Source organism: Stenella coeruleoalba (assembly GCF_951394435.1).
Source record: "Stenella coeruleoalba genome assembly, chromosome: 3".
In the NCBI taxonomy this organism is placed as follows: domain Eukaryota; kingdom Metazoa; phylum Chordata; class Mammalia; order Artiodactyla; family Delphinidae; genus Stenella; species Stenella coeruleoalba.
In genome coordinates, this window is record NC_137148.1 from 83,113,541 (window position 1) to 83,132,457 (window position 18,917).

The window sequence follows — 18,917 nt, forward strand, 5'->3', positions numbered from 1 at the left end:
ACTATGCATGTGAGGTACTAATAATTCATTGAACATGAAAGAGGTTCATAAACTGAAGACACAAGGAAACAAATACTAAGCACCTTTTTTATGATAAACATTTATCCTCAATAATTTCATGAAGGAGGTTGTTATCATCATTACAGTTATACAGAGGAGGTTTCCAAGGCCCAGATCACTTAAGTAACTTGCCCAAAGTTACACACGCTGACTATGTAAGAGAACTGGAATTTGAGCCCAGATTCATCTGACTCCACCGTGCATGCCAGTTCTGTCCCCTACACCATGCTGCCTGTCCATTTTAACTTTGAAAAAATGCAAAAGTAGGATATATCTTTTGTGGAATTATAGTTAAAGAGGGAACAAAGAGCAGAACCAAAGAAACCCAATTTAAAGGTGAAAAATCATTCACTGGGAATTTGCTAGTCACAATTGCCAGCTCGGTAGATGCAGATATTGAAATATGAACCCCACATGCATTGAGCTCAACAGGTTCTTCATGAGCAGCTGTTAATTTGACTGGGTAGGGGCGGGTGGGAGGGTTTTGGAGTCTTTGAGTTAGTTGAATATTGTAAACTCTTCTTTCCCTGAAGAATCCGAGGCAGTTGTTGAAACCAAAATGGAGAACAAACCCACCTCCTCAGAATTGCAGAAGATGCAGGAGAAACAGAAACTGATCAAAGAGCCAGGCTCGGGAGTGCCCGTGATTCTCATTACAACCCTTCTGGTTATTCCTGTGGTTGTCCTGCTGGCCATTGCCTTATTTATTCGGTGGAAAAAATCAAGGGCCTTTGGAGGCAAGTAAAATGAGCCCCTTGAACTTGGAACCTGACCTTCGAAAGAATGTTTGGCCTGATTATCCTCAAAGTTTGGTTGTGATGTTTTTCAGTGTTGTTGTTTTTTTTCTTGTGTTCTCTACCTTTTTCAACATTGTCTATGTTCCAAATATTGTCTATAGTTAGTATCACAGTGGAAAATATATCTGGAGCTTCAAAATTTGGATAGTTAGATTAAAATATAATCTTTATTATTGCCTTTTAGCGTTGGCTTAAACCCATTTAATGTCTCCATATGAAACTGCATAGATAAGTAGAGTCAGTATAAATTAGCTGAAGGGTCAGGAAGGAGGAGATCCCTTCTGTTAGAAACAGGCCCAGTCCTCAAAATGCCTGGGTCAGTTTTTTAGAAGTAGTATTTTTCCCTAGTCCTGGCTCTAGCTCCTAGCTACATGACCTTGGGCAAGTTACTTAATCTCTCTAAGCCACTTCATCTATAAAGTGGGGATAAAATACTCACAAGGTTGTGTAACGATTAAATGAAATAATGTACATAAAGCATTTATCACAGTACCTGGCACTTAGTAAGTGCTCAATTAATACCACCAATAATTATTAGGAATAATCATTGGTAATAAAGTAATAAATGTCATAAGAAGTCATAAAAGATACTTGTCTTAAACCTCAGCTCTCTCAGGAAACCAACTATTTCTATAAGAAACCATTTGATAGTTTTTAAATAGTCATAATTTAGGCCATCAGCCTTCCCTAACCATACAAGGGAGGGTCCAATACTGGTGTCAGTATTTTATCAAATCATTATCATATTATAGGACCCTTTCAAGGTATCCACATAAATAAACAAATAATCCAACTTGTGATCCTCACCTGTCAGGAAGAGTCCCTTAGCTGGGTCCCCAGGTCCTAAGGCAGGAGGTTACAGCTATGCTTGGGAAGGCGTCCATGGACCAGGGTGGAAGGAAGCATTTGATCAAGAAACAGCGCATCTGATCGTATTTCAGGCCAAGGCAACCATGGCAGGGATTCAGTGCCCATGGCAAGGCCCTGACACAGAAACAAAACCAGAGGATTTAATTTAATAATTTGTGAAAGGGAATTTTTCTAGGACTTTCTTTTGCTTTTCATCTGCAATCAGTAAAGCTCTGCAGAAATACAGCTAACTCTTCCCAAAAGGGTCTGCTATGGAGCGCTTGTTACGGGTATGGAACTGTGTTAAGCAGAGGCAAAGATAAGTAAATGTAGTCATTATCTTCATGGAGTTAGATGGAAACTTCAAAAGAGCAAGAATCTTGTATGTTTACTTGTTTACTGATATATCCCCAGCACAAATAACAGTTCCTGGCACTAGGGGTTTGATAATTAGTCATTGGGAAAATGACTGAATACATAAATGGAGCTCAGGGAATAGATAACACATAAAAAAGAAATGACACATAAAGGTATTAAGAGAGGGTGGTAAGTGCAGTGATAAATACACAGAGTATCAGGAACACATGGGGCCTGGGGGCAGGTAGCAGGAATGTTGGTAATCAACCCACACTGGAGGTGGAGTGGCTGGGGAGTCGAGAAGGTTTGGTGTCTTCTGTTTGCTGTGAGCACGCGTGGGTGGCACTGTTACCGGGTTACTGAGTTTACAGGCGTGTGTTGGGAAGACAGGGACCCAGGTCGAACCATATGAAACTGCCATTGTTCAATCATGTTTTATTTAGAAAACTACAGTTTTATACGGTTCAGTCTAATACATTTAATTCTAAAAGTAGATCAGCCTTTCACCTTTTTTCAACATTTGTTCCTGATAGATCTTATCCAGTCTCTGAGGGTTTTTAATAACCCTCATGAAAGGCCTTCCACTTATTCAGCACACCCTTACAGCATGTCAGCTCCACATCAGACACTGTCCTAGGCACAGGGGATGCAAAACTGACTAGGGACTGTCCCTCATCCTTATGGAAATTACAGTCTAATTTGTTGGCTTTCTAATGGTCTCATCAGATTTTTCTTGCCTATTTCTCTCTCCACCAACTCCTGCCTTTGCTCTGTCCTCGCCTGTGAGCTTTCTCCACGATGCTGCCGCCTCTCCTGGTTAGAGACTTTGAGCCTTCTTTCCCTGACCATAGCCCTTAAGGGAGTGTTGGAAGCAGGGCAATGAGTGCAGGGAGGTACGCAGCACACAGAGAAATAAGTCCATAAGGAGTTCTGCCTCCAACTAAGGAAAGAAAGTCAATTCTTCATGGAGATGGGCTGGAATTTGGGGAGCCCAAATTTTGGAATTGGGGTCACCTTGTATGGCTGAAAGTACTCAGGGTTTCAGGTTTTTTGCCTTCCGTCTTACATAAAAAGGTAATGGTGTACATGGATCCAAATCTTTCTCAAGCAGGACATGTACTGTTCTTAATAGACAAAAACCTAAGACCAATATTCCTAAAACTGTAATAAGCTTCCAAATTTTTACACATTACTGGTAACTGAATTTTGTCCTAATAAAGGTAACTAATATTTACTGAGCATTTACTGTGTGTGTACCAGGCACTGTTCTAAGCATGTCACATGCCAGTATCCCATCTAAACCTTACAGAAAGGTAGAGATTGTCATTGATATCTCTTTTCTCAGAAGAGAAAACTGAGGCTCAGAGAAGTAATTTATTGAGATTGCACAGCCTGTAAGAGACACAGGCAGGAGTCAAACCCAGCTCTGGCCTTTGTATACATCACAATAATATATTGCCTTTATTTTCCCTTAGAATTCTAAGAATACATACAGACAAGAGCCAGGCCTTGTTATTAATCATTCATGAATTAATTCCTTGTTTTGTGTTGAAAGTTGAGCCCATGGATTGAGGAAGGTGTCTGGGACTCATTTTGAAATATGCCATCTTTTTCTAGCAGATTCTGAACATAAACTTGAGGGAAGTTCGGGAAGAGTTCTGGGAAGACTTAGAGGTATGCCTGTGACCTTTTAGAATCCTTCACGTGTGATTCAAAGTCAACAAGTGCGTGTCTTGTAAAAAGCAGGGAGATATTTTTTATTTTCTCTCTGGAAATTAAACTCCCTTTGTGCAGCACAGCATCCCCAGAATGCAAACCATCAACCGACCGAAGTGTGTGGCTCTGGTGCAGGTTCTCCAGCTTCATTTTCCCAGCTTGCTCTTCTGTATTATCGAATTCTCTTCCCCTGCCTTTGCATCTGGCTTCATCTATCTTCACTATATTTTCTATCACTTCTGTCAGCGTGTCAGTGCATGTCTTGGTGAAGATGACCTTTTCGTAAAGTCATTGAAATGAAGAGCTGCTCAAGGGGATGCCCATTCCAGAGAGCCTGGAACAGGCAGGAGGTGAAAAGTGAATCTGAAATAATCCTGCAGAAACACATAATCCTGGGGAGCTTTGGGTTTTTTCCTTATTTATTTTAATGAATCTGTGGAATCGTATCTTTCTGACTCTGTAGGATAAGTATCTCTCTATGTCACTTCCCCCCCGCCCCCCGCTAATATCTACCCTTTCCCATCCCCATAAGAATTTACAAGGAAACTGAGAATCATTTGTGCAAATGTTACCTCAATCCTCTGTCATTGTTCGATTTCTGCAGGAAAGGGAAGTGGAGGCTTAAACCTCGGAAACTTCTTCGCAAGCCGGAAAGGCTATAGCCGAAAAGGCTTTGACCGCCTTAGCACGGAGGGAAGTGACCAGGAGAAAGATGATGACGGAAGTGAGTCAGAAGAGGAGTATTCAGCACCTCTGCCTGTACCCGCACCTTCCTCCTGAAAACGGGGCTTTGATTTAGGTTGATGAAATTTGCCAAGAATGCCAGATTCCTTTCCCTTCAGCACGTTTAGCGTTTTGTGTATTTAATTGTAAACTGTACTAGTCTGTGTGGGACCGTACACATTTTATTTACTTCGTTTTGATTTAGTTGGCTTCTGGTTCTAGTTGAGGAGTTTCCTAAAAGTTCATAACAGTGCCATTGTCTTTATATGAACGTAGAATAAACAGTTCTCTTCTTCCATCACACTAGTAATTTAATGATGGAAGGTTTGCTCATCTGCATTTTTGAGACTTTTCTGTAGTTTGTAAATAACCCCATTCTCTGCTTGAACACAGTATTTTCCCAATAGCACCTCCGTTGCCAGTGTCTTTCTTTGGTGCCTTTCCTGTTCAGCATTCTCAGCCTGTGGCAGTAAAGAGAAACTTTGTGCTACATGACAACAAAGCTGCTAAATCTCCTTCTATTTTTTTAAAATCACTAACATTATATTGCAATGAGGGAAAGAAAAAAAAGTCTCTATTTAAATTCTTTTTTTAAATTTTCTTCCTCAGTTGGTGTGTTTCGGGGATGTCTTATTTTTAGATGGTTACACTGTTAGATCACTATTTTCAGAATCTGAATGTAATTTGTGTAATAAAGTGTTTTCAGAGCATTAGCTGTCGGAGTGTATTTTGCAGTTTTTGCATATTTGCAGGGTTTGTATACAACTTTTGTAATAATTACACAAACCACAGATATAGTGAAACCTATTCAATGTCTTCAACCAAAAGAAATGTATTAAAATTAAGATGGTATTTTATTATGTAGCTGATATAAATTAAAAACCAGCCTAAGAGTTTACATACATGTGTAAAACCAGGCTTTCTTTTAAAATTCAAAGAGGTTTTTTGCCTGTATATCAATCAGAAGGTAAATACTTTAATAAAAGGTGATCATAGCTAAGAGGAAACCTGTGTCTCAAATTACATACGCAAATTAATCCATCAGTATAGGTTACTACTAATGGTTTTCTTTTTAAAGAATAATTTTACTCCAAATACTCATGTATTCGTAGGAATACTCATCTCTTAAGTGACTACAAATTACTTTTAAAACACCTTTTTCATAATCAATGCAATTTAGTAAGAACCTGATAACTTTTCTTTTTATAATAATCAGACTCTAGAACCCTTTCTTCAAAATGCCTACTTGCAATTCAGGTATCTTAGTAGTAGCATGTTACAGATTTAACTGACTAATCACGAAAGCAATATAGAGTACTTTGCAAAAAAATTAAATTGTCTTCCAGCTAAGTTATTTAAAATATCTAACTTAACCTAGATGTTTTTCCCTCATAATTTACACCAAATTGAGCTAATTGAAAGATTTTTTTTTCCTTTTCAAATGAAGAACACACTTTTCCTCCCTCTGACCACTCCTTTATGCCCCTTTCACCACGTTAGTGGTAAACATGTAAATGTAGAATCACAACAACACTATTCTGGTGTATGTGTGCCTGTTCACTATATCTTACATGTTTGTATTTCAGCATCAGAATGTGTTATGTTATAGGCTGACTTTGATGTTCAACTTTTCTTACGTTGAGGAAATTAGTTGACTTACACTAAAGCCATCTTTTGTGGTACTGTATTAGATCATCAGCTCTATTAGTTACATATCTTTAAAGTTATGTATGCCTAATTTTGTTCCTAAACAGTTTTACAGTGGCTCATGGATGCAAAAAAAAAAAAAAAAAAAAAAAAAAACTAGATCAAAATGATAAGTTACAAGGAGGTGGTAAAGAAAAAGGGAAAACAAAGATAATTATTCTTGTATAAATTTTCACATTTTTATCTTTGTTGTTCATGGGGAGAATTTGGCTCTAAACTTTCGAGCAGCTCATTAAGTAAAACTTGACTAGTTACATGATTCATGAGCCAGTTAAACATTTAGAATTCCTAATAATAAGATGAGAAAAATTTCCTCCCAAGTATCTTCTGAAAGATAGCACCATGTTGTGTTAATTAAAATCTTCAACAATATCCATAGAATAGACAAATACATTTGCAGGTCTGTTCTTACATATGTCCCTTAATATAGCACATGGCATTATATGCCTAATATAAGCAAATGGCCTTATAAAAAAGAAAATTCAGAAAAAGAAAGTCTGCATTACCATCCTGTCCTAGAACACCACCCTTATTCTACTAACCTGGCTTAAATAAAGATGGCGAACTGGAAATGAATGAACTGCACTGACTTCAGGCAATCTCTTCACTGATTTTTGTTCTTAGCTGAACTTCATTTATTGAGTTAGATATTGCACTGCCTGGGAAGTACCTAAAGGAATGGATCCCTTCGCAGTAGAATCACTGGGGAATTTAAGAAAAAAATGATTGGACACTACCTCCAGAAATTCTGATTTGATTGGCTTACCATAGGATATTGCTATAGGTCATATTTTTTAATTTCTCCAGGTAATTCTAATGTGCAACCAGAGTTGAAAACCACTGTCTTTGAGAGTGGCTGTTTTACTTTGCCAGTTTCTACAAGTGGATAGCTATATTTTCACATAAATTATAGTTTACAGATGTTTGGAGAGAGAAGATGGGGTCTGAGGTGTTTTGATATGACCGTTAGTACCAAGATCTGAATGCCTTAATTGTTAAATGCTTTAAATTGGATAATTAAAATAGGCATAATTGACTTATTAATAAGGCAAAGGGAAACAGCTGTGCTTGATTTTTTTTTTTTTTTACAATAAATTATCCAGAGAATATTATTTGGGGGAGTTAAAAAAATAGCTTTGTCATTCACTGAGTTGGCCCTGAATTATCATATGCATAAAATCTTTTCTTCTAAGCTTTCTTCTTAGTTTATTAAATCAGCATATTCTTTTTCAAAGTTCTCATGCATCTTTAAAGTCTCACTCAGATGTTATATAAATTAAATATTTAAGTAGCTGAATGACAAGAGAAGCCACAGACGTGGTATTTGAGCTTATTCCCGTGACTGTCATCACCTAGTAGCTCAAAGTTGATGTAAGTCAAAGTTGATGTAGCCTATAGCAGTACTTCTCAGACTTCAATGAATGTAAGAACCAACTGGGGTACTTATTTGAAGAGGACTGACTCTTGGTCACATTCCCAGAGTTTCTGATTCACTACATTGGATGGGGCCTAGAGAGCTGCATTTTTTTGTTTGTTTTGTTTTTGTTTTGCGGTACGCGGGCCTCTCACTGTTGTGGCCTCTCCCATTGCGGAGCGCAGGCTCCGGACGCACAGCCTCAGCGGCCATGGCTCACGGGCCCAGCCGCTCCACGGCATGTGGGATCCTCCCGGACCGGGGCACAAACCCGTGTCCCCTGCATCGGCAGGCAGACTCTCAACCACTGCGCCACCAGGGAAGCCCAAGAGCTGCGTTTTTTAAAAACATCCCTGGTGATTTGGATCCAGGTGTTCCATGGACTGTCTCCAAGAAATACAGTTCTCCAGAGAGTAGCTGAGCCTTAAAACAAATTATTAGGTACACAAATACATTTTCTCAAATATGTGGTCTCTGTAGAGTGATGGTTTGGCCCAGAAGTGATCCACCCCAGTTCCTCAAACCTAGATCACAGAAAACGTAGATGCAAATTACCTTCAGGGCCAGAACTTACCTACCAGCAGCTTCTTTCTATAGTTCCCTAACACCGATTATCCCACCATGGGAAGTAACTTAGATGCATACACAGAAAGGCTACTAGGGACCTCCCTATAACCTCCTTTAAAAAAAGCATCAGAGACAAAAGATAAAATACAAGTGATATGTTCATGTCTTCAGCAGGTCACCATGCTAGACTTTGTGTTTTTGGTTTTTTGTGGGTTTTTTGTTGTTTCTTTTTGTGGCAGTGAAAGTGTTGGGGGCGGGTTGGATCACATCTAAAGGAGACAAGAATCAACCAAACCCATTTGGTGTGTTTTTCCAGCATCATCATTTAATTAAGGGAGCATATTCATTGTAGAGAATATATTGATGATTGTAAATGTGACTCCTCATTACGGCCTTAAAATTTTTGAAGTACCAAAGCTCAAAGATGTCAGTTATATATCCAAACTACAGGTACAAAACAAGTACATGTATTTTCCATGCTCCAAAATTGAGTACACACTGTACTGTCATAGGGAAGGGGTTTACCAATGAAGACCTGACAATAAAGTACTCAAGATTGATATACCAAAGTAAAATATAAAATAGGAGTTCATAAAAACAAGTTTGACAATAGCAGATAGTACCCTTTTCATTTCTGAGCAAAAATGCATTTCGTTATACATACTCTCTCCTAAAATAAATAAACCGGTCAATTGAGAATGCTCTGTTTTTTCCTCTATTGTACTACAACATTCTCCACGTCTTTTGAAAAAAACATATTGTGCGGGAACTGTGGGACAAGCATGCATGTGGAAGGAACAGCAAAATTGCACTTGTTCTTACAGCTCACTTCTAGATAAGGAGAAAATGTTATTCATTAGCATGGCCCAGTCTTAGCCAATGTTCAGTTTGGAAAGACACTGGGTTAAGAGCAGAATGATCTGAAATTCCAAGTTCTAGAATTGATGATTTTATATGCCATTGTATTAGGCTTCTTTTCTTTTTTTAAATTTTTATGGAATATCGTTCATCTACAATGTTGTGTTAGTTTCTACTGCACAGTAAGGTGAATTGGCCACACATACACATGTACACTCTTTACATTCCCCTCCCATACAGGTCATTCTAGAGTGTTGAGAAGAGCTCCCCAAGCTACACAGCAGGTCCCTATTAGTTATCTACCCTTACATATAGTAGTATGTATATATGTCAATCCCAATCTCCCAACGCATCCTCCCCCCTGTGCTCCCCACCCAACCTCCGGCAACCACAAGTTTACCCTCCACATCTGTGACCCTACCTCTGCTCTGCAAACAAGTTCTAGTCAGACTTCTTCAGTCATTAATTACAGCTCAATTCAAATAGGCTGGAACATATACACACCACTATACATAAAATAGACAACTAACAAGGACCTACACTGAACTATAATCAATATTTTATAGTAAACTATATATATATATATATCACTTTGCTGTACACCTGAAACTAACACAACATTGTAAATCAACTATACTTCAATTTTAAAAAAAAACGAAAAACATAGGCTGAAGAACAACTTTTATTTGTTAAGAATTAATGATATAATATATAATAATGAAAATAATAATCAGGAACTAATAATGTATCAAGAAAAAGGATTATTACTGACTGATACACATAACTAGATTCCAAGACTCAGATGATGCTATCAGGATTCTGCCTCCTTCCATCCCTCAGTTTGGCTCCCCTCCCTCTAGGATTCACTTTCATGCAGACTCTCCACATGTGGTAATAAAAGTGGCATTCAGCAGCTCTAAGTTTAAATCCTACCAGCAGTAACTGAGACAAAAAGCTTCTCTTTCTAAAGGGTTCCGATACATTGACTAATTGGCCTGATCCGGTTCATGCACCAACCTCAGAACCAGTCTCTCTGGGCAGGGAAAGTGTGATGCATCGAACCTGGGCAGGGTCACGTCCCACAGTAACCACACTGCCGATTTATAAAGGATTCACTTCCCCCAAGAAAATTTCAGATACTGTTGCCAGTTGAATAGGGTAGATTCTGGGAAGAAAAAAATAGCAGATATTCACTACTATTACCATAAGGCCATAACCACTTAACCATATTTTCAGATAAAGGGGTTTACTGAAATAGCTATGTGTGTGATGGTTAAACTATAACATTAAAAAGAGACATTGAGTGATGAGTCTACACCACTGTATTCGTGAAGGTAGTCTCAAATGCCCACAGGCAATACTGAACATAAGAACAAATGCTCAAGACTTCCGGGAAGATGGCGGAAGAGTAAGACGCGGAGATCACCTTCCTCCTCACAGATACACCAGAAATACATCTACCCGTGGAACAACTCCTACAGAACACCTACTGAACGCTGGCAAAAGACCTCAGATCTCCCAAAAGGCAAGAAACCCCCCACGTACCTGGGTAGGGAAAAAGAAAAAAGAAGAAACAGAGACAAAAGGATAGGGACGGGACCTGCACCAGTGGGAGGGAGCTGTGAAGAAGGAAAGGTTTTCACACACTAGGAAGCCCCTTCGCGGGCGGAGACTGCGGGTGGCGGAGGGGGGGAAGCTTCGGAGCCGCGGAGGAGTGCACAGCAACGGGTGCGGGGGGCAAAGCAGCGAGACTCCTGCACAGAGAATCAGGGCCGACCGGCACTCAACAGCCCGGGAGGCTTGTCGGCTTCCCCGCCGGGGCGGGCGGGGCTGGGAGCTGAGACTCGGGCTTCAGTCGGAGCGCAGGGAGAGGACTGGGGTTGGCAGCGTGAACACAGCCTGCAGGGGGTTAGTGCGCCACGGCTAGCCGGGAGGGAGTCCGGGGAAAAGTCTGGACCTGCCGAAGAGGCAAGAGACTTCTTCTTCCCTCTTTGTTTCCTGGTGCGCGAGGAGAGGGGATTAAGAGCGCTGCTTAAAGGAGCTCCAGAGACGGGCACGAGCTGCGGCTAAAAGCGCGGACCCCAGAGACAGGCATGAGACGCTAAGACTGCTGCTGCCGCCACCAAGAAGCCTGTGTGCGAGCACAGGTCACTATCCATACCCCGCTTCCCGAGAACCTGTGCAGCCCGCCACTGCCATGGCCCCGGGATCCAGGGACAGCTCCCCCGGGAGAACGCACGGCGCGCCTCAGGCTGGTGCAACATCACACCGGCCTTTGCCGCCGCAGGCTAGCCCCGCACTCCGTGCCCCTCCCTCCCCCCGGCCTGAGTGAGCCAGAGCCCCCGAATCAGCGGCTCCTTTAACCCTGTCCTGTCTGAGCGAAGAACAGACGCCCTCCTGCGACCTACACACAGAGGCGGGGCCAAATCCAAAGCTGAGCCCCTGGGAGCTGTGAGAAATTTCTCCGAGCAGCCTCAGAAGCAGCAGATTAAAGCTCCACAATCAACTTGATGTACCCTGCATCTGTGGAATACATGAATAGACAATGAATCATCCCAAATTAAGGAGCCGTGTGGCTGAAAGGCTCTTGGTGCTGCAGCCAGGAGTTAGTGCTGTGCCTCTGAGGTGGGAGAGCCAACTTCAGGACACTGGTCCACAAGAGACCTCCCAGCTCCACATAATATCAAACGGCGAAAATCTCCCAGAGATCTCCATCTCAACACCAGCAACCAGCTTCACTCAACGACCAGAAAACTACAGTGCTGGAGATCCTATGCCAAACAACTAGCAAGACAGGAACACAACCCCACCCATTAGCAGAGAGGCTTCCTAAAATCATAATAAGGCCACAGACACCCCAAGACACACCACCAGATGTGGACCTGCCCACCAGAAAGACAAGATCCAGCCTCATCCACCAGAACACAGGCACTAGTCCCCTCCATCAGGAAGCCTACACAACCCACTGAACCAACCTTAGCCACTGGGGACAGACACCAAAAACAACGGGAACTACGAACCTGCAGCCTGCAAAAAGGAGACCCCAAACACAGTAAGATAAGCAAAATGAGAAGACAGAAAAACACACAGCAGATGAAGGAGCAAGATAAAATCCCACCAGACCTAACAAATGAAGAGGAAATAGGCAGTCTACCTGAAAAAGAATTCAGAATAATGATAGTAAAGATGATCCAAAATCTTGGAAATAGAATAGAGAAAATGCAAGAAACATTTAACAAGGACCTAGAAGAACTAAAGATGAAACAAGCAACGATGAACAACACAATAAATGAAATGAAAAATACTCTAGATGGGATCAATAGCAGAATAACTGAGGCAGAAGAAGGGATAAATGACCTGGAAGATAAAATAGTGGAAATAACTACTGCAGAGCAGAATAAAGAAAACAGAATGAAAAGAACTGAGGACAGTCTCAGAGACCTCTGGGACAACATTAAATGCACCAACATTCGAATTATAGGGGTTCCAGAAGAAGAAGAGAAGAAGAAAGGGACTGAGAAAATATTTGAAGAGATTATAGTTGAAAACTTCCCTAATATGGGAAAGGAAATAGTTAATCAAGTCCAAGAAGCACAGAGTGTCCCATACAGGATAAATCCAAGGAGAAATATGCCAAGACACATATTAATCAAACTTTCAAAAATTAAATACAAAGAAAACTTATTAAAAGCAGCAAGGGAAAAACAACGAGTAACACACAAGGGAATCCACATGAGGTTAACAGCTGATCTTTCAGCAGAAACTCTGCAAGCCAGAAGGGACTGGCAGGACATATTTAAAGTGATGAAGGGGAAAAATCTGCAACCGAGATAACTCTACCCAGCAAGGATCTCATTCAGATTTGATGAAGAAATTAAAACCTTTACAGACAAGCAAAAGCTGAGAGAGTTCAGCACCACCAAACCAGCTCTACAACAACTGCTAAAGGTACTTCTCTAGGCAAGAAACACAAGAGAAGGAAAAGACCTACAATAACGAACCCAAAACAATTAAGAAAATGGGAATAGGAACATACATATCGATAATTACCTTAAGTGTAAATGGACTAAATGCTCCCACCAAAAGACACAGGTTGGCTGAATGGATACAAAAACAAGACCCATATATTTGCTGTCTACAAGAGACCCACTTCAGACCTAGAGACACATACAGACTGAAAGTAAGGGGATGGAAAAAGATATTTCATGCAAATGGAAACCAAAAGAAAGCTGGAGTAGCAATTCTCATATCAGACAAAATAGACCTTAAAATAAAGACTATTAGAAGAGACAAAGAAGGACAATACATAATGATCAAGGGATTGATCCAAGAAGAAGATATAGCAATTGTAAATATTTATGCACCCAACATAGGAGCACCTCAATACATAAGGCAAATACTAAAAGCCATAAAAGGGGAAATCGACAGTAACACATTCATAGTAGGGGACTTTAACACTTCACTTTCACCAATGGACAGATCATCCAAAATGAAAATAAATAAGGAAACACAAGCTTTAAATCATACATTAAACAAGATGGACTTAATTGATATTTATAGGACATTCCATCCAAAAACAACAATACACATTTTTCTTTAGTGCTCATGGAAACAAATGGTACATGACTCTTTTTGAATTATGGTTTTCTCAGAGTATATGCCCAGTAGTGGGATTGCTGGGACGTATGGTAGTTCTATTTGTAGTTTTTTAAGGAATGTCCATACTATTCTCCATAGTGGCTGTATCAATTTACATTCCCACCAATAGGGCAAGAGGGTTCCCTTTTCTCCACACCCTCTCCAGCATTTGTTGTTTGTAGATTTTCTGATGATGCCCATTCTAACTGGTGTGAGGTGATACCTCATTGTAATTTTGATTTGCATTTCTCTAATAATTAGTGATATTGAGCAAATTTTCATGTGCTTCTTGGCCTTCTGTATGTCTTCTTTAGAAAGATGTCTAGGTCTTCTGACCATTTTTGGATTGGGTTGCTTGTTTTTTAATATTGAGCTGCATGAGCTGCTTATAAATTTTGGAGATTAATCCTTTGTCTGTTGATTCCTTTGCAAATATTTTCTCCCATTCTGAGGGATGTCTTTTCGTCTTCTTTATAGTTTCCTTTGCTGTGCAAAAGCTTTTAAGTTTCATTTGGTCCCATTTGTTTATTTTTGTTTTTATTTCCATTACTCTAGGAGGTGGATCAAAAAAGATCTTGCTGTGATTTTTGTCAGAGTGTTCTTCCTATGTTTTCCTCTGAGATTTATAGTGTCTGGTCTCACATTTAGGTCTTTAATCCATTTTGAGTTTATTTTTGTGTATGGTGTTAGGGAGTGTTCTAATTTCTTTCTTTTACATGTAGCTGTCCAGTTTTCCCAGCACCACTTATTGAAGAGACTGTCTTTCCTCCATTGTATATCCATGCCACCGTTATCATAGATTAGTTGACCATAGGTGCATGGGTTTATCTCTGGGCTTTCTATCCTGTTCCATTGACCTATCATTCTGTTTTTGTGCCAGTACAATATTGTCTTGATTACTGTAGCTTTGTAGTATAGTCTGAAGTCAGGGAGTCTGATTCCTCCACCTCCGTATTTTTCCCTCAAGATTGCTTTGGCTATTGGGGGTCTTTTTTGTCTCCATACAGATTTTAAGATTTTTTGTTCTAGTTTTGTAAAATATGCCATTGGTAATTTGATAGGGATTGCATTGAATCTGTAGATTGCTTTGGGTAGTATAGTCATTTTCACAGTATTGATTCTTCCATTCCAAGAACATGGTATATCTCTCCATTTATTTGTATCATCTTTAATTTCTTTCATCAGTGTCTTATAATTTTCTTCATACAGGTCTTTTGTCTCCTTAGGTAGCTTTATTCCTAGATATTTTATTCTTTTTGTTGCAATGGTGAATGGGAGTGTTTCCTTAATTTCCCTTTCTGATATTTCATTGCTAGCATATAGGAATGCAAGAGATTTCTGTGCATTAATTTTGTGTCCTGAAACTTTACCAGATTCATTGATTAGCTCTAGTAGTTTTCTGATGGCATCTTTAGGATTCTCTATGCATAGTATCATGTCATCTGCAAACAGTGACAGCTTTACTTCTTCTTTTCCGATTTGGATTCCTTTGTTTTTCTTCTCTTATTGCTGTGGCTAAAACTTCCAAAACTATGTTGAATAAGAGTGGTGAGAGTGGGCAACCTTGTCTTTTTCCTGATCTTAGTGGAAATGCTTTCAGTTTTCACCATTGAGGACGATGTTGGCTATGGGTTTGTCATATATGGCCTTTATTATGTTGAGGAAAGTTCCCTCCATGCCTACTTTCTGCAGGGTTTTTATCATAAATGGGTGTTGAATTTTGTCAAAAGCTTTTTCTGCATCTATTAAGATTATCGTGTGGTTTTTCTTCTTCAATTTGTTAATGTGGTATATCACATTGATTGATTTGCATATATTGAAGAATCCTTGTATCCCTGGGATAAATCCCACTTTATCATGGTGTATGATCCTTTTAATGTGTTGTGGGATTCTGTTTGCTAGTAGTGTGTTGAGGATTTTTGCATCTCTATTCTTCAGTGATATTCATCTGTAATTTTTTTTTTGTAGCAATCTCTGTCTGGTTTGGTATCAAGGTGATGGTGGCCTCATAGAATGAGATTGGGAGTGCTCCTTCCTCTGCAATTTTTTGGAAGAGTTTGAGAAGGATGGATGTTAGCTCTTCTCTAAATATTTGCTAGAATTCACCTGTGAAGTCATCTGGTCCTGGACTTTTGTTTGTTGGAAGATTTTTAATCACAGTGTCAATTTCAGTACTTGTGATTGGTCTGTTCATATTTTCTGTTTCTTCCTGGTTCAGTCTTGGAAGGTTATACCTTTCTAAGAATTTGTCCTTTCTTCCAGGTTGTCCATTTTATTGGCATAGAGTTGCTTGTAGTAGTCTCTTAGTATGCTTTGCATTTCTGTGGTGTCTGTGGTAACTTCTCCTTTTTCATTTCCAATTTTATTGATTTGAGTCCTCTCCCTCTTTTTCTTGATGAGTCTGGCTAAAGGTTTATCAATTTTTTTTATCTTCTCAAAGAACCAGCTTTTAGTTTTATTAATCTTTGCTATTGTTTTCTTTGTTTCTATTTCATTTATTTCTACTCTGATCTTTATGAGTTCTTTCTTTCTAGTAACTTTGAGTTTTGTTTGTTGTCCCCTTTCTAATTCCTTTAGGTGTAAGGGTAGATTGGTTATTTGAGATTTTTCTTATTTCTTGAGGTAGGATTGTATTGCTATAAGCTTCCTTCTTAGAACTGCTTTTGCTGCATCCCATAGGTTTTGGATCGTTGTGTTTTCATTGTCATTTTTCTCTCCGTATTTTTTTGAAATCTTCTTTGATTTCTTTAGTGATCTCTTGGTTATTTAGTAACATACTGTTTAACCTCCATGTGTTTGTGTTTTTTACGTTTTTTTCCCTGTAACTGATTTCTAATCTTATAGCGTTGTGGTCGGAAAAGATGCTTGATATGATATTAATTTTCTTAAATTTGCGAAGGCTCGATTTGTAACCCAAGATGTGATCTATCCTGGAGAATGTTCCATGTGCACTTGAGAAGAAAGTGTAATCTGCTGGTGTTGGATGGAATGTCCTACAAATATCAGTTAAATCTATCTGGTCTATTGTGCCATTTAAAGCTTGTGTTTCCTTATTAATTTTCTGTCTGGATGGTCTGTCCATTGGTGTAATTGAAGTGTTAAAGTCCCTCAGTATTATTGTGTTACTGTCAATTTCCTCTATTATAACTGTTAGCATTTGCCTTATGTATTGAGGTGCTCCTATGTTGGGTGCATATATATTTATAATTGTTGTATCTTCTTCTTGGACTGATCCCTTGATCATAATGTAGTGTCCCCCCTTGTCTCTTGTAACATTCTTTATTTTAAAGTCTATTTTATCTGATATGAGTATTGCTATTCCACTTTCTTTTGATTTCCATTTGCATGACATGTCTTTTTCCATCCCCTCACTTTCAGTCTGTATGTGTCCCTAGGTCTGAAGTGGGTCTCTTGTAGACAGCATATAGATGGGTCTTGTTTCTGTATCCATTCAGCAAGCTTGTGTTTTTTGGTTGGAGCATTTAATCCATTCACATTTTTTTTTTTTCTTTTTTGTGGTACGCGGGCCTCTCACCACTGTGGCCTCTCCCGTTGTGTAGCACAGCTCCGGACACGCAGGCCCAGCGACCATGGTCCTCAGGCCCAGCCGCTCCATGGCACGTGGGACCCTCCCAGACCAGGGCACAAACCCACGTCCCCTGCATCGGCAGGTGGACCCCCAACCACTGCACCACCAGGGAAGCCCTAATCCATTCACATTTAAGGTAATTATCAATATGTATGTTCCTATGACCATTTTCTTAATTGTTTTGAGTTTCTTTTTGGGTTTTTTTTGTTTGTTTTTTTGCGGTATGCGGGCCTCTCACCGTTGTGGCCTCCCCCGTTGCAGAGCACAGGCTCCAGACGCGCAGGCCCAGTGGCCACGGCTCACGGGCCCAGCAGCTCCGCAGCACGTGGGACCCTCCTGGACCGGGGCATGAACCCACGTCCCCTGCATCAGTAGGCGGACTCCCAACCACTGTGCCACCAGGGAAGCCCTCCAATAGCTTTTTAATCAAACACCCTAGAGCCTTTCTAAAAATCAAGTATTGTATGGTTTTCTCAATATATTGTTGATACTTTTTCAATAAGAATATAATTCCAGAGTAACAACAAGAATCTAAAAAAAGTTCCAAAAAACAAAACTTCCAGGTGACAGCTGAAAGTATGTTCTGAAAACAAAGGCTGCAAAACATTGCATTGGTCGCACAGTTCCTGGGCTGAAAAGAGTCTGAATTACAGACCGAAGTTTAGAAAATGTTTTTAGTGAAGTTTTCACATTTGTATATGTAAATAGTTAAACTGTTTGTCATGTTACTTTTCTTAAAATACCTAGTATATCCCTTTTATTATTTAGATAGATAAAAATAAATATGTGCATTACAAGTAAATAAATTGATGCTAGATCAATAGATGATTGATTGATAGACTGACAGTCATTAGCAGGAAGGGGTGAAAGAGAGACAGAGGGAAAGAGCAATGAAAGAGACATCCACATTTATAGATGTCTCCTCAAGATTGCTTCAGGGTAGTTGTTACCATTGCAGTGAACGGCTGACATCTGGTGGTAAAACTTAGTAAAAATTTTGCATGGATTTTTGCACTCATGAAAGAGGTGCTATTCAGTGAATGACGGCTCTGTCTTCAAGAAGAATAATTTAAAATGCTGCTAGTCATCTAGTTTTTATGGCTACATCATGCTGTACAATCAGGCCACTCAAGATGGCTGTTCTCTTGCTCTTTGTACATCCCCTGCTCCACCAGTGCCTGCTTCACTTACACGTCTCCACCTGCTAGTTTATTAAAGGGAAACATCTGCCCTGGTGATGGACATTAACCTGAGGGGCTGTGAGGGTCATGCCCCTCTGCCAGTTTCCCTGGTAACTGATGAGCCAACCTGACATCAATTCCCCTATAATTGGTAGCCTCCTTCTTCCCAAGTAGCATAGATTGCTGCCATATGCTGCTTGCCCCCAGCCGTCCACAGTAGGCGTGTTGCTGCAGAACCTTTGGTTTCAGACAAGTAAGAGTCCCCTGTCCAATAATCACTGATGTTTCTGTCGCTGGCTCTGGGCTCTTACTTTGGTCTTGTGGCTGGGCAACTACAAAGGCTTGCAGGCCTGCGGGGTGCAGCCCAACAACTAATGAGCCAGCCAGGAGGCCGGGGAAACTCCCGTGAGCACCAAGCTGTCGGGAAATAAGGACGGAGAATGGAAGGTTGCAGGGGTAAT

General features: G+C 40.1%; 1 protein-coding gene across 14 annotated transcripts in view; it reads left to right on the forward strand.

Moving 5' to 3' along the window:
- The window catches only part of PAM (peptidylglycine alpha-amidating monooxygenase), a 280,663-nt gene extending 275,448 nt beyond the window's left edge, over window positions 1-5,215 (forward strand). For 5 of the 14 annotated variants that reach the window (XM_079916802.1, XM_079916803.1, XM_079916801.1 and 2 more), the window contains 3 exons: window positions 594-797; window positions 3,681-3,737; window positions 4,384-5,215. In XM_079916802.1, coding sequence (XP_079772928.1) covers window positions 594-797; window positions 3,681-3,737; window positions 4,384-4,559 — 437 coding nt within the window. In that variant the 3' untranslated portion in view covers window positions 4,560-5,215. The remainder of the gene's footprint in view (window positions 1-593; window positions 798-3,680; window positions 3,738-4,383) is intronic. The other 9 variants (XM_079916804.1, XM_079916797.1, XM_079916805.1 and 6 more) reach the window with 5 other exon arrangements.
- The last annotated feature ends 13,702 nt before the right edge of the window (window positions 5,216-18,917 follow it).